At 43.3% G+C, this 22,332-nt stretch overlaps 4 protein-coding genes across 4 annotated transcripts; all 4 read left to right on the top strand.

Annotated features, from left to right (window-relative positions):
• The first annotated feature begins 558 nt into the window (after positions 1 to 558).
• Positions 559 to 1,797, top strand: sowahab (sosondowah ankyrin repeat domain family member Ab). The gene has a single exon (XM_037977554.1). The coding sequence runs from the start codon at positions 559 to 561 to the stop codon at positions 1,795 to 1,797; it is 1,239 nt and encodes a 412-aa protein (XP_037833482.1).
• A 4,086-nt stretch (positions 1,798 to 5,883) lies between these two features.
• Positions 5,884 to 9,416, top strand: gdf9 (growth differentiation factor 9). Its single transcript, XM_025007609.2, has 2 exons — positions 5,884 to 6,379; positions 7,777 to 9,416. Exons 1-2 carry the CDS (start codon positions 6,055 to 6,057, stop codon positions 8,679 to 8,681), a joined length of 1,230 nt encoding a protein of 409 aa, XP_024863377.1. The 5' UTR covers positions 5,884 to 6,054; the 3' UTR covers positions 8,682 to 9,416.
• A 737-nt stretch (positions 9,417 to 10,153) lies between these two features.
• On the top strand, positions 10,154 to 12,089 carry LOC108240562 (cytochrome b-c1 complex subunit 8). The gene is made up of 3 exons (XM_025007614.2): positions 10,154 to 10,171; positions 11,305 to 11,470; positions 11,920 to 12,089. The coding sequence occupies exons 1-3, from the start codon at positions 10,154 to 10,156 to the stop codon at positions 12,012 to 12,014; spliced, it is 279 nt and encodes a 92-aa protein (XP_024863382.2). The 3' UTR covers positions 12,015 to 12,089.
• A 2,086-nt stretch (positions 12,090 to 14,175) lies between these two features.
• Positions 14,176 to 22,124, top strand: hspa4b (heat shock protein 4b). The gene is made up of 19 exons (XM_017424201.3): positions 14,176 to 14,487; positions 15,362 to 15,419; positions 15,551 to 15,691; positions 16,427 to 16,549; positions 17,236 to 17,335; positions 17,447 to 17,580; positions 17,667 to 17,911; positions 18,026 to 18,102; positions 18,220 to 18,371; positions 18,493 to 18,599; positions 18,679 to 18,812; positions 18,939 to 19,123; positions 19,489 to 19,584; positions 19,877 to 20,032; positions 20,116 to 20,241; positions 20,336 to 20,443; positions 20,515 to 20,634; positions 20,792 to 20,953; positions 21,578 to 22,124. The coding sequence occupies exons 1-19, from the start codon at positions 14,381 to 14,383 to the stop codon at positions 21,782 to 21,784; spliced, it is 2,538 nt and encodes an 845-aa protein (XP_017279690.1). The 5' UTR covers positions 14,176 to 14,380; the 3' UTR covers positions 21,785 to 22,124.
• Positions 22,125 to 22,332: the final 208 nt, after the last annotated feature.

Below are 22,332 nucleotides of genomic sequence, written 5' to 3'. Positions count from 1 at the left end.
GATTGGGTTTATAAAGGCTGTCTGGTGAAGGGGGGAGAGGGAGGGGTAAGCCATTTTATTAAAGGGGAGTGGGGGTCGTTGCCCCGCCCTGCCCCCCCTTTTGTTGCCCCACTGACTGAAACATTTTATTCAGGCATGTGGATTTAATCCAAAATGCTTTAGGTTTTTATTAAAACCTATAAAGGAGGTAAAATTTATAAAACTTGCAACAAAAAAAACAACTAAAAAAAGTCTAATATTTTCCCGAGTCTGACTGCAAATTAATGCAAAATATAAAAAAAAAAAAGCAAGGCGGGACATAAATATAGATCTTTTTTTAAAATACACCTGTGAACACTATAGTTTTAAATTTAATCTCCTAATCAGACATTCAGACGAGTTCAGATGCTGCAGCCTCTGAAACGGGGAGTGTCCTGGCAGAGGACACAGTTGGACAGGGGAGGGACAGTCTCCGGAAGCAGCAGCAGCAGCAGGTTGGAGGAGGACAACAGGGTTTCATCCTTTAATCTATATCTTTTCGTCCCCTCTCTCTCCTTTTCTTCTTCTTTTTTTTTAATTATGTCTTTGACCCAAGAGTCCGTGTTGTCCTTCCTGCTGGAGCGCGGGGGCCAAGTGAGGAACTGTGATCTGGTGACCCATTTTCGGAGCCTGCTCCACGGCGGCGGCCCGGCGGAGACGCAGCGGAACCGGGAGCTCTTCAAGCGGCTGGTGAACAGCGTGGCCGTGGTCCGCCAGAGCGACGGCGTCAAGTTCGTCGTGGTGCGGAAGCGGTACCAGGACTTTGTCAGGGATGAGAAGCCGGATCGGAGCGCTTCGAGCCCCGTTAACAGCCCGAGCTCTCCTCCCCCTCCTCCTCCTCCTCCTCCTCCTCCTCCTCGGGAGAAACAAAACCGCGCGCGCTGCTCCTCTTCCACCCGACGTGCCCGGCGCGCGGACAGCCCGCAGAGAGGGGGGCACCCGTCGGGTTCCGCCGCTCTCAGAGTGCTGAACATCCCCGGGGACCAGCCGGGCCGAGCGGGCCCCGTGTTCGCTGTCATAGCAGTGAAGTCCCCGGAAAGGGGGGACTCTGCACAGGCAGCACGCCAGGGTTCACAACAACAACAACAACCAGAACCTCCTCACATGCCTGCTGGTGACCTTTCACCTTGCAAGGCGAAAAGTTGGGGATCTGGACAGACAGAGGGGGAGAACCCCCCGGGCTTCCCCCTGTTGAGGGCTCCCAACAAGAGCAAGAGGCCAGCTGATGATGGCACCGAGTCTGTGCCTCTGGAGCCCTTAGCCCACGAGTGGCTGGTGAAGTGTGCGGCGGGGCTGTGGGGCTCTGTGCACGCCCTGCTGCTGAGGGACGCGCGCCTGGTCCAGAGGAAGGACTTCATGTCGGGCTTCACCGCCCTGCACTGGGCCGCCAAGGGTGGCGACAGCGACGCCGTTCGCGGCCTCCTGGAGGCCTCCGGCCGAAGGGGCGTGGACGTGGACGTGGACAGCAAGTCCCACGGAGGCTACACGCCACTGCACGTCGCGGCCATGCACGGCCACGCCGAGGTGGCGGCCATGCTCGTGCGGCGCTACGGAGCCAGCGTCGACGAAAGGGACAACCACGGCAAGAAGGCCGTCCACTACCTGGGCGAGGGCACGCCGGCCGAGCTCAGGGCACTCCTGGGCGGGCTGCTGCGGGCCGGGGAGAGGACGGAGGGCGGGGAGAGCAAGGAGCAACACAAGGGCTTCAACGGCATCGGCAAACTCTTCCACCCGCACCCGGGGAGGAGGCACAAGGCCAGCAGGTTCGGGCACGAGTGATGAAGGGGGATAAACCCGTCCCTTCCACGTGGACGTGCTGCAGCTGTCTCGGAAAGCTCTGTCTTAGACTGGACTGCAATAAAACCGTGGACCATTATACTTTTCATCTATCTGGTTGAGCCAACAGACTCTCGCTGGCCTTGAGGCCTAGTTTAGGCTCAGCTGACCACGATAACAGAGGAGAAAGTGAGAAAACTGCGAGTTTATCGCGTTTGGTATCAACATCGCAATATTAAACAATAATATTCCACAACACAGGGTTTAAGTGTTCAACCTTATGTAGTACAGTGTATCACTGCCGTACCGTACAGTAGATTATAGTTTAATATAATCTCATGTTAACAGATACTGAGTTAGGCTGCACAGTTCTGCCTTATTTTTTCATACTAATGAACCAGAAACCTACATTAGTCTCAGATTTTTTGTGTAAAAACGTGTGAGAACTTCATGTCTTGTCTGTAATATGTCCTTGTGTTGCTTCCCGTGTATTTCATAGTCATTCCAGTCTTGAATGTCCAGTTCGGCTGCAGAGAGAAGCAGGAATATTGGGAGCATTTCGACAAGCTCCCAGTCGGTTTCGGCGCACGCAGACGTGGCTCGTGTGTTTGGGTCCAGTTATGCAAAGCAGCCTGGGACATCTGACTGATCTGGTTTCTTTGTAACCCTGAGGACAGCCTCCTTTTTTGGTGGGACAAAATGGAGCGTTTATAAGAAGACAACGTGCCTCACAGCCCTGAACTTGGACCTTATTTTAGGTGACGTTTCAGATCATTTCACCGATTTGTTAAAAGGTGCTGAGTGCGGTCAGGAGTCCCTAGTTCAGTAACAATAAAGCTGAAATTGAGCTTCCACTTTTGTTTATCACCTGCCGCCTAAAGGCAAAGGAGGACAATCGTGTTTTTGTCCGTGTCTGTTATCAAAATATCTTGTGAATGAAACTAGCAGAAGGTAAACAATGGACGTACATCTACAACTGATGAAGCTCCGGAGTCAACCCAGTTCAAGATGGCTGCAGCTAATTAACGTTCGCCAAGACAAAAATGTGAGTTTTACCAATACTGAGTTAAAGTTTGACGAGTTAGGCAGTCTACACTGACTGTGGGCATGATGTCTCACTGTATCCCATGAGGTTTCTAATCCTGGGATAACTTTAGTCTAAATCTCTGCCTTTCCCCAAATGCTGCACCTTCCATTTGTCTTGTTTTCACGTCTGAATGGACATCTGTTTCCAGACTTTTCTTCCGTTTTAGAGCTGCTTCCGTTTTCCTCTCCTGCTGGCCCACATGAAAGGCGGGCTCCGACGACAAAGATGAAGCAGCTGCGATCAAAACAACGTCGGAACAATGAAGTTCGCGGTATCTGGAAACGGGGTTTCCTGCTGACAAAGGTCGGTGGCGCTCACAGAAACGGTTGAACGAATCATTCTGGGCCGAGTGATTAATGTCATATTTAAAACTCGTTCACTCTGACATGACATCGGATGAGAAAACAAAGCTTTGGATCAGCTTCTGAAGAAACAGATTGTATTTGCTGTGAAACTGAATAATAAACTGAATGTTGTACGTCATTCTGAAGGTTGTCCTTACATCTCTTATGAATAGTTGAATTAGCAGGAGTCGTATTTTTGGAACTAAAACATAAAATGGTTCGAAACCCAACAAGATGGCAATAAAGTACAAGCAGTAGGAAATCAGCAGTAATGTTGTAATCCGGTTAAAAAAATGTGAACTTGGCATTTTGTGGCGTTACAAAAACAGCTTGGCAAAAGTCTTTACGGTAACTTCAAACTCTGCTGGAACTAATAGCGGGCAAAAACAGGACAGATTCCACATCATCCAAGACAAAAAGAAAGCCTCAGCGTCATCGGGATACATGTTCCAGCTGCCTGAACTGAACTGAGTTTTGGAGAATTTGTGCTGAATCGTTATGTTCAACAAGGACAACCCCCACCAGCTCTTTATCAGGCGGTGCGCTCGTTTCTAAGACAAAACGGATGATAAATGAAGAGCTTAACAGATCCAGCTTATCTTGATGATTGACGGGAGAGACGCGACCTTTGCTGGAGCTTAAGTTTTAGACAAGCAAAGATAAGATTTGTTTTAGTAACGAGCACTCAGACGGCTTGCCTGTTTTTATTAAAGGGCTGAAGAGTTCAAAACCAAAGTGCTTGTATAATAATTTTCCGCTGCAATGAAAGGCGGGCAATGGTGTAACTGCCTGTGTATGGGTTTGTTTGTTTGTGTTGCCAATATATCTCCTTACCCAGAAGACAGATTTTTATTGAAGCTCCTAGAAAAAAATCATTTGATGTTCGACTACGACCGGTTAACTTTTGGAGCCAACTCAATTCAAGATGGCCGCCTCAGCCGACTAGCCTTGGAAGACAGAAACATGGCAGTTTTACAGATTTGACATGACAGTAGCTGAGAGACGTCCCCAACAAGTCGCACGAAATATTGCACAAGCATTATTTTCAGGATTTAACCAAAGGAGGTTATGTTTTCTGTAGTGTTTGTCTGTGCACATGGTTAATTTAAAAGTTATAAACAGATTTTTATGAATGAAAATTAAGTAACATCAAATATCCCTTTAGTTGCTCAACTCTGGGCTCAAGCAGCTGCTGTTGGGAGGGTTACAGAGGCAGACTGGGAGGTAAAGACCTGAATAAACATGTACTCTGCGCAGCACTTTAAACAGTGAATCTGCTGTTGCTCATGTGATTTTCATAAACTAGAACATTATTTGCTCCAATACACAAAATAATAATAAAAAGGTATGTCAGCTTCATCTAGATGAAGAGGTCAGTGAACAGCCCCTGACATACTGTATAAACCAGGAAGGTCAGTGGTTCCAGAGTATCACTGAGGAAATATAATGAGATGAGAAATGAAGAAATAAATATTATCCCCCAACAATAAAGCCAAATAAAACTGCATTGGAGGGTTGCAGTCACCTGCAGAGATCTTTGCCAATAAATGCAGAATAAGAAACGCAAACTGCCTCATCAATGAGATGTTAAGGGTGAAAAATACCACAGAGATCTGCAGATTTGTAACAAAGAGGTACACAAGAAAAGAAAAAAGGCCATAAATAATGTGAAATTCTGCAAAATCTCTCCAAGAATCTCTATTCTGGACACAAAACAACTCAACCCAAACTAGAACCCTATGGATTTCTTTTTTTTACTTTTTTCTTTGTTTGTATTTTTAATTTTTTTTAATTTGTTTTATGTCTCTTTCAGGTTGTCTGATTGATTTAGTCAGGACGGCTAGATCCAATTAGGACATTTATTGTTAGGATTATTCATATTCATAAAACATATAACATAATAATTTACCTTCCTCTGCCCATTTTCTCCACCTATTTTTATTTTATTTTATAATTTTTGCAGAAGCTTGCTAAATACGAATAATTGATAACTTTTATGAATAATAATGATTTAGTGGAGATTCATTTCTCTGCATTTTAGGTTTTGAAGTGTTATCTCACTTTGCGTTTAGCTGACAGAGTAAAAGTTTTTTTAGGGTAAGAGAAAAGCTCACATTAACCTACACACTCCCGGTAATCGATAACTTATCAATGTGACTTCTGTTTTAGTCTTAAACTCTGAATCTGATGCACTTTTTTTCGTCGCTCTTTTAGAGTTAGATCAAAACACACCAGCGCCGGAAGTCAGGAGCGGTCTCCTTCAAAATAAAAGTACGAATATTTAAAAACAGGCGGATCATTCACGGATAAGCTTTCGCGCTGTGGACGTTTTAAAAATAAGAGCAGCTTATATTTACCGAAATTCTTTGATATGTTCTCATTTCACTTGGCGAACTCACGTTTTACTGGCGATGAAACCGGAAGTGCATGCTTAGTGTTTCGTATTACTAAAAGCACCGACAGGTTGATAAAACATGAAACGTTCCGGTGAGAGTTTTATTCAGAATAAAGACAACAGTCGCTTCTAATCATGCAGACGCTTTAATGAACTCCGAACGCATCAGGGGGTCTCTGCTTCTTCTTCTTCTTCTCTTGAAAAGGACCGGGAGTGATGCAGGTGATTGGAAACACCTGCGCGCGTTGATCTGCACCGGAACCGGCACGTGCGCGGTCCCCCCCTCCCCTCCCCTGTCCGTCGTCCTCGAGCTTTCAGCGAAGAGTCTCTCCCTTAAGTTTTGACAGTTGTTTTTTTATTTTTATTTATAATTATTATTATTAATATTATTATTATTATTATTATTATTATTATTATTATTATTATTCTCGTGTATGATGGGAAAACAAACGCTGAGGTCAGCCGCTGCCCTGCTCGCCCCGCTCCTCCTGCTCCTCCTCCCGCCACTCGCCTCCGCCGCGCTGCCCGGCCCGGGAGGCTTCACCTCCCCGTACGGCAGCATCCTCTCCCCGCTGCTCCGGGCCCTGGCCGAGCACGGCGGCGCCAGGTGGGACTCGGGCCCGAGGAGGCAGGCGGAGCCCGAGCGTAGGTACATGCGGTACCTGACGGAGGTGTACGGCGGCGCGGCCGGAGGAGAAGCCCACAACACCGTCAGACTCATCAAACCCCGGGAGGAGTGTCTCGCGCGGAGCAGGACGGGTGAGACACGAGACTCGCTGACAGCTGAGGTTTTCCAAGTTTAATGCGGGCAAAGCTGACCAAAGTTTTAACAGCACATCAGCCACAGGAAACCTTTCAGTTTTGTCGATGCCAGAACAGTCCTGTGCTAAAGTTTCAAACAGCACCTAGACTTCTCTAAGAACCCGACTTCTTTCTGTAAATCTGGGTTCTCCTTTGGACTCGGGCTGCTTTCCCCCCCACTGGTTTCAGTCCAGTTCTTGTGCCTGACCCGGTGTGAGCTCAGAGGGTGATGTGGAAAGGTGGACAAGCGGAGGACGAAAGAGGTGTCCGGGTCTAAAGGGACCTGGGTGGACTGGAGTTAAATGGGGTGGAGAAATCCAGAGCTAACAGGTGATCTGCTGGATGTCAAAGTTTCAGCTCGTAGCTCTTTGGGAATCCTCTTCATCGGGGTAAAATATGGTTGTTTTATGTGTCAGACTGTTTTATCTTTGGTTGCAAACATTCAGCTAAAGCTAAGGGAACAAACTGAGTTTTTTGGGGAGCTGCTGGTAACAAAGGGCCTTAAAAACCTTTTTAATAATGGGTTTTTTGCTCAGTTTAGTAATAGTGGTCACCTGCTGGACAGAGAATCAGTGGAAAAAGCAGCCGAAATTCAGATTAGGATTACTAGAAAAGCTGGAAGAAAGTATATATTTAAAAAAAAAAAGGAACAACTCAAAGAGTTTGTGCAGAACTGCTGTACGTAGCAGACGTTTTTATATATTTACTGTATTTAATCATGACGTTCCAGGCTGTTAGACTGTTCGATTACCTTCCAGGAATTTAAAAGAGCAAAGATTTGAACACAGGACAAACGCGTGTTTTCACAGCGTATCAGTTACATTATTCTGAGGGCTTGAGCAGATTTTGGGGCATTTATAGTGAACCATAACTTCTCTGTGGGGTTTTGATTTCCTCCTGTCACATGAATCAATTGAATTAAGAATGAAGTTTATTTATTTTGGGGTTAATCTGTTTATTTGTTTGCTTATTTAAAGGGGAGCCTTTTTATTGCAGTCAGTGACTCTTAGGCCCTCATTAATCCGGAGGATAAATGCAGCAAACCTTTGATTGTTGTATAAATATTTGTCGCCTACCTGCACTGGTGTTTGTTGTGTTAGCAAAATATCTCACAAACCACTGGGAGGATTCTATTTAGTCAACGTTTGATTAACTTTCTTAAACTGCAGCTTAATTTTCTGAATATAAGATGTTGTGACTCATAGTTTCATAAGTTGGAACCTACTTCCTGTTGTCCTTAAAGGTGAACAGATGTTTGTCCACTCAGCTGAACACAACAGGCGTGTTCGTTTTGGCCTTAGAAGACCAGACTATCATGATTCAGTGCCTGGAGCTTTTCTCGTCTTCTGTTTCAGAAACCTTTCTGCAGGATTTGTCCTACAGCCTCGACCAGGTGAGGAGAAAAGAGCAGCTCCTCAAGTCGGCCCTGCTGTACAGTTTGGACCTGGAGAGCTCGCCGCCCGCCGCCCCCGTGTGCCACCTGAGCATCGAGGAGCGCGACCAGTCCAACCGGTGCCGGCTGTGCTCGGGTATCCACCACGCTCTGAACTTCACAGACAGCGGCAGGAGGAGGAAGAGGAGGAGGAGGGGCAGGAACTGGGTGGAGGTCGACGTCACCCCGTTCCTTCAGCGGCTCAGAAAGCATCAGGAGAAGGAGGTGCGCCTGCTCGTCTCCATCTCCTGCCCAGAGGAGCAACGAGCGGGAAGCAACGGCTCCAGGGAGCGGCTGGAGTTCACCCTGAGGTCGCCTCCCCTCGTCCTGTATCTCAACAACACAAGCAAAGTCTCCCGCCGGGGGTCGCCGCCCGGCGTGCTTCAGACGCCGCACGGGCACAGGCATGGGCACAAGAGGAGATGGAGGAGGGAGTCCCCGAAAAGCAAGCGAGGCGACAAAAGCCTGGACATGCAGCTGCCCGAGCTCCTGCCCAGCTCCGAGTTCCCGACGACCGACTGCGCCCTGTACGACTTCAGGGTGCGCTTCAGCCAGCTCAAACTGGACCACTGGATCGTTTTCCCGCCTAAGTACAACCCCAGGTACTGCAGAGGCATCTGCCCGAGGACCATGGGCTTCATCTACGGCTCGCCCGTCCACACCATGGTGCAGAACATCATCTACGAGAAGCTGGACTCGTCTGTGCCCAGGCCCTCGTGCGTCCCGTCCCACTACAGCCCCCTCAGCGTCATGATCTTCGAGGAGGACGGCTCCTATGTCTACAAGGAGTTTAAGGACATGGTCGCCACGAGGTGCACGTGTCGCTAAGCGCTCACCAGACGCCATCGAATACTCTGACCAGGCTTCGTGAATTTCACCAACTGGTCAAACTGTTGCACATAAAGTATGATCTGGAGCAGGTGTGTTTACTGAAACTAAAAGTATTTTATCATCATGTTGAAGGGAATTGTGGCTTTTTTTTTTTTCCTTTTTGTTAAAACAAAAGGTGCAAATGCATCTTGTTCAACTTGCTGTCAACAATATAGAAAGTCAACTTGTTAGGTTTTCTTTTAAGTTCTGTTCATTCATTTCTTGTTCTTTAATTTAACACAATTGTCTTTTTTTTTTTTCTTTATTTTAGGCATAGCCTTGTTTTGGACAAGAAAACAATCAGAGAAACAGTCACAATGTCTTATCAAACCTTTTTTTTTTTTTACATTATTTTATTCCTAATATGCCAGCCTCCAGAATGAAATGTAAGGTTTTCCTGTCTATTTATTCCTTCTTGTCAGTAAGTGACTGCCTGCGTGTGAACCATGTGCTTGTGTTTGTACTGGTTGAATGTGACTTAATATCACCTCTATTTATGCGAGTGGGATGAATTCACTGTGTGTCTGTGCTCGGATTATGAATATTCAAAAGGATGAAATGTGTAGACGACCTCTGAAAAGTGGGAAAATTAAAAAAAAATATCTAAAAAGATCTTATGGTCTGGTTGAATGTTGTTGTTGTTACGTTTCAGAAATGGATGTCAAGAGTTGATTAAATCTCAGTAACATCTCAGCCTGAAGAAGGACAGCTGTCTTGTCTTTAATACCCAACCGAGCACCACCTCCTCTCTGAGCGGAGGCACGATTCCGTCTGCTCAAACAAGAGGAGTCCTCGTGTCCACTGAACCATGAAGATAAGCACTTTGTCTGTATTTGTAGAGCTATGTAGGCAGAAGTTTTTAAGCTCTTATTTGTCACTTTATGTAAATTGCAGCATTTGAGAACTTAAAAGTTTGTAGTCTATTGTAGGTTTTGTTCCTGATCTTAAACCCCCTTGCCCCCCAAAATAAATAAATAATTATGTAACTTATACTAAAAATGTGATGTTCTTCTAAAAATAGTTTTAAACTCAGAATTATTAGATTTAATCCCTTTTACCTTTCTTCCTGAGTTAATAAAGCTGCGTAGTAATTGTGCTTTTGCTGTCATATCGCACGGTCCAAAACTCTTAAGGTCTTATTTAACTTTCATATAATTTGAATCCAAGGAGCCAGGCTTTCTTTTAAGTGTGTTCATGCAGTAGTTCTGTTTTATGATGGTCTTTCAAAAGTTTTTAGTTCTGTTTTGAAATGTGGCTACTTTTTCCAATATCAAACTTTGAGAAACCTCCAAAACGAATAAAGAACTCCTGATCAAAATCACTTTAATAGATGATAAGAATATCTCATGCTTTAAAACAAAGCATTGGGAGAGACAGTAAAATTTTACTATTAGCAGTACTTCAACAAAAACCTAAATGATTCATGCATGATGCCTCAGAGATTTGAGGTGGCAGCTTTTTTTAAATTTTACTCTTCATTCTTCACGACTAATCAGGTTTTACTGCATTTCTAGTTGTTGTTCGTGTAAATGACATGATACCTACTACTAGTGCCTACCTAAAAAACCTTAAATTTCGTGTAATATTTAACACATATTTGACTACATAAAAAGCCTTTTGTTCCGCTGCAGTACATGCTTGTCCATCAGGTGGCGCTGCTTCCTTCAGTGTCCACAAACAAAGCAACGGCTAAAGAAGAAGGAGAAGAAGACTGACCCGGAAGTGTTCTGATAAACACCGATTGTAAAGAGGCAAAGCGGTGAGTGTCAAGGTTATGACTTAAAATGCGTATTTTGTCGCTTTTGCTGTGCTTTATATCTGACATATTTAAAATATAAGATTTTTTTTAATAATGTCATTATTGCAGGGTGACATTGATCAACATTTTTGAGCTCTAGTTTAGGAAAGTCTTTCGGCTCGCTTGTACTTAGCAGCTAGCGCTAACTGCTAACTAACGTCGGATGTCAATTCAGCTCAACTACTGTAATTTCGTAAATCACCCTCTGGAGTATTTGATGTCATTCCTCTTACTATAAGTCAGTTTAAAGTAATTTAATGTCCAGTGATGTTACACATGCTATGGCCAGAAAAACACATTTAAAAAGCATTATAGCTACATTGGTTATCTTATTTTCTCGACTTTATTATGTAACACAAGTTCAAAGCATTAAGTTTAGCATTTAAATACGATTACATTACATTTATCCAGCCATGCTAGGTAAATTTTTTTCAACTAAACCCAAAAATCACTATTTAAACTCAAACTGATTCCAGTTGATGGCACTAATTTTGTTATAACTGTTGGAAAATAATACAAATCAAGGTGAATTTATTTGTTATAGGTTATAAAATAAGTTGGAAGCCAAACAGGATACATTAAGCCAAAATGTTGTACATCTTTTAGTGTTCTGTGTAAATTAATAGAATTACATTGCATGAGAAATGTGTAATTATATTGTACATTTGTGGTGTGAACTGAAGTCTTCTTTTTTTATGATCAAGTTTAAGATAAAAAAAAACTACAACATTTTTTTAACGTATGTGTGCGATTGGCTTTTACAGTTTTTTTGCTGTTTTTCAGATCGACTACTTTGTGAAAATGAAGTTTGGAGATTTGGCCAGGATGAGGCACATAATCACATTCAGCCTCTCCCCCTTTGAGCAGAAGATTTTTCCCAACTTCTTCTCCGAAATCCTCCCAAATACCTGGAGAAGATTCAGGGGTTCGTTCTTTAGAATCGCCCCTCGTAAGTTCCCACAACTTTCTGACGTCGTTTTGGTGTTTGATGCTTTTCTCAAGAACTCCTCATGTTCACAGATAGTATCTTACATATGTTGGTGAACAGACTCAGCCTTTTATCCCTGCACTTCTCAGGCTTTACTTTTTTGATTTTCACCAGCAGTTTGTGTTTGTTATGAGATGTATTTCAATAATTGGAGCTGTGTAACTACAGCTGTAGAAACTAGATTTAAATAGTTTTTATGACTGGTCCTGATTTGCTGCCAAGGTTGTTTAATCAGATAATCCAGGAAATAGAACCTAAGTAAGATTATATATATTTTTCAAATGATCACTACTACTGTTTTGTCTTTGATCCGGTATTCTTTGCTGTCTGATATGTTGAAACGTTGCAGAAAGGGTCAGATCAGACTTTGGCTGCATAAAACATCTGTTGATTTGTCCTTCTGTTTGCAGCCACGGCCTTGGGTTATATGGTCTACAGCTGGGGCACCAATAACCACAAAGAGAGCAAGAGGAAGAAGCCTGAAGACTACGCCAACGATGAATAAACATCCTCCATCTCCCCACAAGCCGCTATCTTTTCCAATTCTGTCTAACCAATAAAGATGATAATATTAATAATACACAAGTGAAACTTGTCTGATTTAAAATTAGATTACCAGCAGGTACTTATTTCTTTACTTGTTTAAAGATTACATTAGGAAATGGATTTAGTCTCTATATGTAACTAACAAAATCTTAAACACTATAGCCTTTTAGGTAAAACAATTAACAAAACTGAGTGGGAAATGAATTAAGGCTCTTGCATCTTAAAGGAAGATTCAATGTTTAAAATGTTACATATTAAATGTTACATTACAAGTTGGCGTAGGGTATTTCCAGCTGGTTATATTTAATTACACAAGCAGAATCAGCTGTGGCACAATCTTACATGAGTTACACAACATGAGGTTTTCACATCCTGCTGTTTTGTTTAATGGTGTATATTTTATATTTACAATAGAAAGAATAAAAAACACTTTCCTGTGAGTATTTCTAACATGCTTTACAAAACTCAGTTGTCTTGTGGAACATTTATAATCGCAAATGAATTAAAAAATGTTAATTTGCAAAAGGAAATAATAATTATATGGACAAAGTATGAACTTTATAAAAGCCACAGTGGAACATAAACTTCCTGAAACATCTACACATATCTTAAACTTAAAACACCATTAAAAAAAAACTATTCTGGCACAAAGAATTATGGCATAAAGTGTAGATGAACATTATTATGAAGATCCTGTTCAATATTCTTTTTTTTTTCCACAGCTGCCTTTCGGGGCTGCTGGTTTAATGGATGGTTCAAAAACATGGTACTTATTGTGATTTTATTTAATATTTCTTAGAAAATACATCCTATTGAGGAAGAATTTGCACCAAGTTAAGATGCAGATTTACATGGATATCCTAAATTACCTTCAGACTCTAAGCACACACAGTTTACGTTTGTCCTGCTGAGATTTTTTCACAGGCTTCTGTAATGGTTTGAAACTATCACCCCAGAAATACACTAAAATGGCTCTGACCTCCGTGAGAAATGAAGGTTTTTTGGGTGACTAGTCATCAAAGCTCCGCCTTTTGGACCTCTACAGTTTGATTTTTTGTGCCAAAGTGTCTACAGATGATACAGTCATAGATTTGGTTTTATTTTACCTGGAAACACCCAAGATTTTGTTTCACTTCACTGCAGCTTTTAACACAATTATCCCACAGCAGCTTACCGTTAAATTCTCTCTTCTTAAAGTAAAACAGGGCTATATACGAATGGGCCGTATATGAAAATTACTGGGAGTTTAAGGGCCACAAAGCAACCATTACAGCCCGCTGCTGAAAGGCAAAGACAAATGTTTACGTGTGTTTCTGCTCGTGTCTTTGACTAAATTATGCCATGAGCCACTGGACACGTTTTAATCATTTAATTTATAAATCTGCTTTTTATTGTTTTGGTTTTGAAACAGACATCTTAATGCCTGAACTGTATGCTGCAGTCTTCTGTTCTTCATCAGCCTTCCTGCCTTTTGCATAGATGGATGGGTCAATCATAGACTTCTACTAACTTAATATGATGCTCCAGGTATAAAAGTAGCTCTCTTACATATATTTATTAGAGTTATATTCAGACAAACCAGTTTGGGATTGAGGCAGCTTTGTGGGGGACAAAAACTCCTTTAAAAATGCTTGTTACTTTGCTCTGGAACTGGATTTTGGACATCGTCTTCCACGAAACTGAGCACAGGAGTCCCTTAGGGATGTGTGCTCAGTCCTTTGCTTTTCACTTAGCTGTGCAATCATATGTCAGCAAAATTCATCTAGTTAAATTAGCTGATGATATAGCAGTGATGGGACTCGTCAGTAGCAACTATGAATCTTAGCAGAGGTGGAACTATAAAGCTTGGAGAGTATCTTCAGGAAGAAATCCCTGCTCTGATTAATCTGGTAGAAGACACTACTTCTACAAGCTCTTATTTTCGCTGTTCCTTCTTACTGTTAAGTTAAAGTGTTTCTTCTTGTTACAAATTTGCGCCATCAAAATAAAGTTTGAACTTGGATTAAAAAAAAGTGAGGCTTTGACATAAATGAAATAAAATGCCCGACGCGCCGCCTTGTAGTGCCATTCCCGGCCTGTAGGCGGCGCCGGACCGCGGAGCCTCTGCAGTGGGACGGAGCGTCAGAAAATTCCTGAACGCTCTCCGGGCTCACCGCACCGCACCGCACGCTGCTGCTCAGTTTCATGGAACAAGAGCGAGGGTGGATTACTGTCCGCTAACTGGAGGCCACCGTGGTTGCTGCCGTCGCTTTCAGCTCTTCGACTTTATTTTGTTTTTGTTTCCCCTCGTGTAACTCTCGGCACGTTTAGTTTAACCAGCGGAAAATGTCGGTGGTGGGGTTTGACGTCGGGTTTTTGAACTGCTATGTAGCGGTAGCCAGAGCCGGGGGCATTGAAACCGTCGCCAATGAATACAGCGACCGGTGTACACCGTAAGTACGAGGGCTCGCCTTCTCCGTGCACGGTTCGTGTCGTGTCGTGTCGCGTGGGCACGTACCGGCGAACCGGAGCGAACAATCCTCCCGGGTTGGCCACAGCGCCGAGTTGAGCTAACGTCGATGCCTAGCTAGTTAGCATGCTAGCAGGGTTTCACAACAGGAAACACGGCATGTGAGCGCTAAAGCTAACGCTAGCCGGTCCCGAAATGAATCCAAACTGAAGTGGGCTTTTTCTTTTTTTAAAAAAAAAAACTCATCACGAAGGGTGAATACTTGTTGGGAATTGTAAAGGGAGCAGATAAATTAGAGGCTGTCACGGTAGCAGTCAGGTGACCGAAAAACAGGCACATGATGGCGAAAGGAGGCCGGTTCCGTCCTGGCTGTCAAACACGGCTCCATCAGTCCATTGTGCTTCCCATTTCATACACACAGTCCACAAACTGAGGCTTGGAGGGCATTTTTGTTGTGATTTACGATACTTAACATTGAAATAAAAATCATAAAGTGCAACTTAGTGTTTTAAATCACGTTAGTAAAGGAAAAGCTTCATTTTTATCATTACCAATGAATGAATGAATGAACGAACCTGTGATACAAGGGTTTTCAGATGTTTTATATAATTAATCTTACTTTGTTCTTTTAAAAGTTATATTTGCTGTCCTTTGAATTGTTCTCCTTTTAAGGTGTCTTTTTCATTGTAATTTTTATGTTCTGCTGTTCATCTGTGCGCAAATTCAATAACACTAAACTACTATGCCACTCAGTAGTTCTTTTTAATTTGTTTTAAATCATTAAGCTTCACATTGCCAAATTATTGTGGCAGAATGCATGACACGAAAGCAGGATTCACTGTGTTTTGTCTTTGCAGAGCATGCGTTTCCTTTGGACCCAGGAATCGATCAATTGGTGCAGCTGCGAAAAGCCAGGTACGATGTTCTGTGGCGCTCTGAAGCCACTGGGCCCAGGTCCCGTACTGCGCTGATCCGGACATGGTTACATGGTCACGAGCGTCCAAATCACACACTCACAGCTTGGCTTCCTCTGTTCCTCTGTACAGGTCGTCACGAACTGCAAGAACACAGTCCAGGGCTTCAAGAGATTTCATGGCAGAGCATTTTCAGATCCCTACGTGCAGTCCCTCAAAAACAGCCTGGTTTATGATATTGCACAAATGCCTTCAGGAACAACAGGCATCAAGGTAAGGCGATCGAGGGGTGTCTGGTCAGCTTAAACTCTTTTTACTCGTCCTCCAGTTCCTCGTGTGCTCTTTGTATTTTAGATTTGCGAATATAATTGCACTCTGTGGTCTTTAAGTTGTCTGCAGTACCAGAGATTCTCACAGATTGTTTACTAGAAACACTGAAGATGAGACGGGTGCTCTGAAGCTAAATATGGTAAAAAAAAAACAATTCTTGATTTTATAAAGTTCAAAACATGGACTGGTGGTTAAAAAACTTCAATGTCTGCTACGTAGTATATTCTCAGTTTTATTCAAATTCAGCTTTCTTTTTAACTGAATCATCCAATGGGAAATGAGCTTATAGGTGAACAATTTTATACCGAAAAGCAGTAAAAGCACGACAAACAGCCCGTCTATAAATGAAGTTTACTGAAGCTGTAAACTGTCATTGTCGTCACTTTGACCTTTGGTACCAGCTGAAAAGCAGCCCTGATAAAACTCAGAAAGTTAAAGTTGTATGTTATAAAGGCCGACCGGAAGAATGTTTAACCTGAAAACATTTGCTGTAGATAATGCTCCATAACAAAAATGAGTGTGTGGATATGTTATTTTATTGGCATTGATCAGATTAGGTCACTTATATTTGCTTGTAGCTTGTGTCAGGTGGTTCTGCATCGTGTAATATCATTCTGCCCAGTTTTAAAATGTTGAGCTGAGACCAAATGTTCGACATCTTCACGTCTGTTTCTAAAGGTGATGTACATGGAGGAGGAGAAGGTGTTCAGCATTGAGCAGGTCACTGCCATGCTGCTGACCAAGCTGAAGGAGACGGCGGAGAACGCTCTGAAGAAGCCTGTAGCCGACTGCGTTGTGTCTGTAAGTGTGTTGTCTTTAAAAAAAACTCACCCCCGACACGCCCTGCTGGTGCAGCCGTTTCACTTGACAAGACTTGTCTTGAGTTGGTGCATCCACTTAAAAACTCTTCTGCTTTTGTTTTTGTTGGTTTGTTGTAGTCTAATCAAAAGTTTACGGACTTCCCTTAAATAAAAACATTGCTTTTGTTGCTTTATCAGTATAGTTTCTATATAGTGAGTAGGAAATCCAATCTAATTTAGGTGTTCTGTTTTTCTTAAAGAAACGTTCTAAGTTCCCATTTGTAATTAATTGCAACATCACTGCATTCATGGAAGCTGCCATGGTGAAATAAATTGTAAGGATTGCCTGAAATCGACTCAGAATTGCACAATTTGTTTTAGCGCCGGCTTTTAAAAACTTGAAGAAAACAAAAGAATAACCCAGCAGTGAAAGGCAGTGAATATGCAACAAAGGTCTTTTCTTTTTAGTGTGACCAAACAGTTCAAAATAGTCTTTTATAGAAAATATTTATTTCTGTAAACTAGGTGAAATTTGACTAAAGTGTGTCACATGCGTTCTATCAGGAAAAAGGAGTCTGAGAAGATGGAAAAAACTGGTTAATATAGCCGCTTAGATTTTACACAGTTTGGTAACATTGAGTACCGAGGTAATGTTTGTCCTCTGAAGTCCTGTTCTGTTGTGACCAGGTTCCTTGCTACTACACGGATGCTGAGAGGAGATCAGTGATCGATGCAGCTCAGGTTGCTGGACTCAACTGCCTGAGGCTCATGAATGAGACAACTGCAGGTCTGCGCCGAACACGTTACCATTTGCAGCTCTAAACTCGGACTAACGTCAAGGAGACTTGAAGTTGAGCTCTTGTTGACTTCATTAGTAACATATTGATGTTCCCCACAGTTGCTTTGGCGTATGGAATCTATAAACAGGATCTCCCGGCTCCGGAGGAGAAGGCCAGAAACGTGGTGTTTGTGGACCTGGGCCACTCTGGGTATCAGACATCAGTGTGTGCCTTCAATAAGGGCAAACTCAAGGTGGGAGTTAAAAATCAACACTACTGCCAACCTACGACCTGCCACCTTCCGACCTGTTCTCATCGGCTCTTTCTCCCGCCCCTCAGGTTCTTGCCACGGCCTGCGACTCACAGCTGGGAGGTAAAGACTTCGACGAGGTTCTGGTCAAACACTTTGTTGAGGAATTCGGCAAGAAGTACAAGCTCGACGTGAAGTCCAAGCCCAGAGCAATGGTCAGGCTCTACCAGGAGTGTGAGAAGCTGAAGAAGCTCATGAGCGCCAACTCCTCGGACTTGCCGCTGAACATCGAGTGCTTCATGAATGACATCGACGTCTCCGGACACATGAACAGGTAGAGCAACAACAAAACCATTCCCCCGCTGCTTGGACCGATGAATCACCTCTGATTTTCCTACAAAGCTCACGTCATCTTTTCTTTTCTTTTCTTTTTTTTCTTTGCCCTTAGGGGTCACTTTGAAGAGATGTGTGCTGATATTTTGACTCGAGTTGAGCCGCCCCTGCACAGCCTGTTGGAACATGCCAGTAAGTAGAATTTGCAGAAGGGTGTCGTTCACTCCCACAAAAGTCCCTCGCTATCCCGTTGACTGCGCTCAGCAGCGTGACCTTGAAACGTTTTTTTTTTCCTTTTCCTTTGATAAGAGCTGAAGAAGGATGACATCTATGCAGTTGAGATAGTAGGCGGTGCCTCCCGGATCCCAGCTGTTAAAGAGAGAATCAGCAAATTCTTCGGGAAGGAGCTGAGCACCACGCTGAATGCTGATGAAGCAGTGGCACGAGGATGTGCCCTGCAGGTACGTTCCTGACTCAGCCCCCTCGGTAGCCCACGTGCTCCCATCTGACGAATTTAAACATTTGCTCTGCGTAGAATGAATCAGCAGAAACAATAAAGTAATATTATTTTAAATCCCACAGTGTGCAATACTTTCCCCTGCCTTCAAAGTCCGGGAGTTCTCCATCACAGACGTGGTTCCGTATCCAGTCTCCCTGAAGTGGCATTCTGCTGCAGAAGAAGGTTTAAGGTAAAGTAAAAACACATTTGCAGGTTTATTTCTATGGTTAAACGTATGGATTTTTAATAGAATTGTGTTGTTTGTGCAGTGACTGTGAGGTATTTCCTAAGAACCACGCAGCACCCTTCTCCAAAGTGCTGACCTTCTACCGGAGAGAGCCTTTCTCTTTGGAGGCGTACTACGCTTGTCCCAATGAGCTGCCTTATCCTGACCCCATTATTGGTAAGTAACTAAAGCTTCCCACGCTATGCTGACAATATGTAGTCTGGTAGATGTTTTATTTTTCTCTCTCTCTGACATAAAGAACACCAGAAGGTCGATTAACGCTGTTTCTCTCATTTTCTGCAGGTCAGTTCCTGATCCAGAAGGTTGTCCCGCAGGCTACTGGAGAAAGCTCCAAGGTGAAAGTCAAGGTGCGGGTGAACATCCACGGCATCTTCAGCGTGTCCAGCGCCTCTCTGGTCGAAGTGCAGAAGTCTGACGAGGCAGAGGAACCCATGGAAACCGAACAGCCGGCCGACAAGGATGGAGAGGTACCGCAGTTGTTTGGTTCAGTTTTTGTCTTTTCTTCACCTCAGAAGCTCAAAAAACTGCTAGAACTTTCTGTGCTGTCTTATGCCAAAACTGATAGTTTTCTGTTATCGTTGACATTAAAAATATATATAAGTATGATAGAATTGCTGCTGATTTTTTTCCTAATCTTTGACCTCTACCAAGGAGGTATGTTTTCTGTAGCGTTTGTTTGTCTGTGCACAAGATCAGTCAGAAAGTAATAAATGGATTTTGATGAAGTTTTGAGGAAATGTTGAGGTTACAAAGAAAAATTGATTAAATTTGATCTTGATCTTGATTTTGTTTGGAGACAGAGTGTGACCCTTTTTTTTTTTTTTTTTTCCAGAACAAGATGCAGACTGATCAGGGTGGGCAGCAGGCTCAGGCAGAAACTCCGAAGGAAACGGAGGAGAAGGCGCCTCAAGAGAACGAAGAAATGGAAGTAAGATGCTCCTTTTTTACACAGACATTATTTATCAGGATCATGTCATAGTGTAATTGCCAAAAGCACTCTATAGAAGCTGATAATGTTGATTTTAATTTTTCTATTTTGTTATATGTATTTTTACACAACCGTGTTGCTCATTACACCTTAAATAATGTCTTCTTTTTGCCTTGTTTTTATTTCATAAGTATAAGATTGTATTTATATTTTGCATTAAATTACAAACAAATCTGACATGTCTCTATATATTCTGACACTGATCTCTTCTTCTTTCCTTACCTATTTTTAGACGAGCACAGAGGAGGGCAAGAGTGAGAAAAAGTCCGACCAGCCCCCTCAAGCCAAAAAGGCCAAAGTCAAAACAAAAGTGCTGGAGCTTCCCATTGAAAACAGCCCCCAGTGGCAGCTAGCAAACGACATGCTCAATCTTTTCGTAGAAAACGAGGTAACCACGTTTTCGGCGTCGCGCCACCCGTCCGGCCTCTCGGTAGCAGTCATCCTCACAGTCGGTGCTTGCTGTCTCTGCAGGGAAAGATGATCATGCAAGACAAGCTGGAGAAGGAGAGGAACGACGCCAAGAATAACGTGGAGGAGTACGTGTACGACATGAGGGACAAACTGCACGGGATGCTCGAGAAGTTTGTCAGCGAACCTGTGAGTAAAATGGTTGCCGGGGGCTCATTTTTCTCATCAGGAGATGGCATCACGGTTTGAACAATTATAAAATTGCTGTTTTTCTTCTTTTCAGGACCGAGACACTTTGTCACTAAAGCTGGAGGACACTGAGAACTGGCTCTATGAAGAGGGAGAGGACCAACCCAAACAGGTTTACATTGACAAGCTGGGAGAGTTGAAGGTAAATAGCCCCCTCCTCCCCCCCAAGTGTTTGAGGTACTTGAACTGACATTTGCACTGTTTGCTCTACAGAAACTTGGGCAGCCCATCCTGGAGAGGTACATGGAGGCAGAAGAGAGACCCAAAGCTTTCGATGAGATGGGAAAGCAAATTCAGCAGTACATGAAATTTGTTGAGGCCTACAAAATGAAGGTAGGACTGAAAACATTTAATCACCGTTTTCACAACCTTTTTTCTTCACAAATGTGTTAATTGGTACATTGACATTAAAAAAGGTACGATTTTTCTGCTTCATTCTAATCTAAAAGCATTGCTTTAAAAAGTAAACAGTTTTTGACTTGATTTCCAGGAGGAGCAGTACGACCATTTGGAGGAAGCGGATGTCACCAAAGTGGACAAACTGACCACCGAGACGATGATGTGGATGAACAGTGCCATGAACCAGCAAAGCAAGCAGAGCCTGACCGAAGATCCTGTGGTTAAAGTCAAAGAGATAAGAGCAAAAACAAGGGTGAGTGTCTTCATTGCTACATCGTTAGTGTATTTATTATCTGTCACCAAAAGTCAGCGTTCGTTTGTCTGTTACAAAATGATCTCATTAACCACGAAACGGATTATAATGAAACTCTCAAAAGTAATCGCTGGATGCACATCTACAACTGATAAACAGTTCAAGATGGCTGCCGCAGTCTATCCACGTTAGCCATTTTTGCAGCAGTAGAGAGTCAGTCATAACACACATTTCCAGCTCGATATCGCACAAGATTACACATGACGACATATTCAAGGTTTGACTGAAATATCTACGACTCTTAGTCTAAAACTCTGGCATGAAAGGCGGTGGGCGATATGCAGTCCTTCAAGGAGCTTTATTAGTAATTTGTTTGTTTTGCTTTGTTTTTATTTTGCGTTGCAACTGTTGTAAAATCATCCTAAACAGAAACGCACACACGTGCTCACTCTTGTAACGGCTGAACATATTTTGCTAAATTAACTCAAATGAATTTAGTGAGGCTGCTAAACATCAGCTCTGTAACAAATCAGCCGACTGGTTTGACTTGAAGATCCTTATAATTACTCATGGGAAAGGCTAGTGTTCGCAGGAGTCCAATGTTGCTTTTGTTTGACTTCCCAGGAGCTGTTCTCTGCTAGTAACCCTATTGTGACCAAGCCCAAGCCAAAAGTGGATCTCCCCAAGGAGGAGGCGGCCGCGGAGCAGAACGGTCCCGTCAGCGGGCAGGAGAAGCCCCTGGAGGAAACCGCGGACGCAGGAGCGGCCGAGAGCACGGGCAACCCGACCTCAGAACCTACAGACAACAAGCCCGACATGGACCTCGATTGAAGCGGCTTCCTGAAGCAAAGCTAAAGGGAGCCGATGGAGTCAGACTGAGATGCAGCCTGGCTCCGCAGCAGAGCTGGAGGAGCGTTATAGGAACTGCACACGACAGTCAAAAGCAGGCAGGATGTTGAGCACACTGAGCTCAGCTCATGGTGGCACATCTGCCTGATGACATAGCATGCCCCTCTGTCTTTCTGGATGACTTAAACCTAAAGCCAGCTGCAAATACTCTGTTTGACAATGAGCGCTGTACACATGATGGTATTTATTTCTGTTGTGTGCTCTGTAACTGTCCTGGTCTGTGTCACAATATGGTTTTAATAAAGTGATTGAAAATCTCCCACACCATTGTTATCACTGTAATAATAAAATTAAACTCGCTGCATTGTTAAATGAATGAAAATGTCAGTGTCCAGATTTTGCTCAGGGATGTGAAACCTACTACCATCCAGCATGTCTCAGTTCTTACCTACAGCTCTGCACATGAGAGAATAAAATGGTTCTTTTTACGTCCCATTCATCTTACACAGTAATAAAACACAATAATATGG

The sequence above is a fragment of the Kryptolebias marmoratus genome, linkage group LG9 (assembly GCF_001649575.2).
Source record: "Kryptolebias marmoratus isolate JLee-2015 linkage group LG9, ASM164957v2, whole genome shotgun sequence".
Taxonomy (NCBI): Eukaryota; Metazoa; Chordata; class Actinopteri; order Cyprinodontiformes; family Rivulidae; genus Kryptolebias; species Kryptolebias marmoratus.
This window is presented reverse-complemented; position numbering and strand designations above follow the sequence as displayed.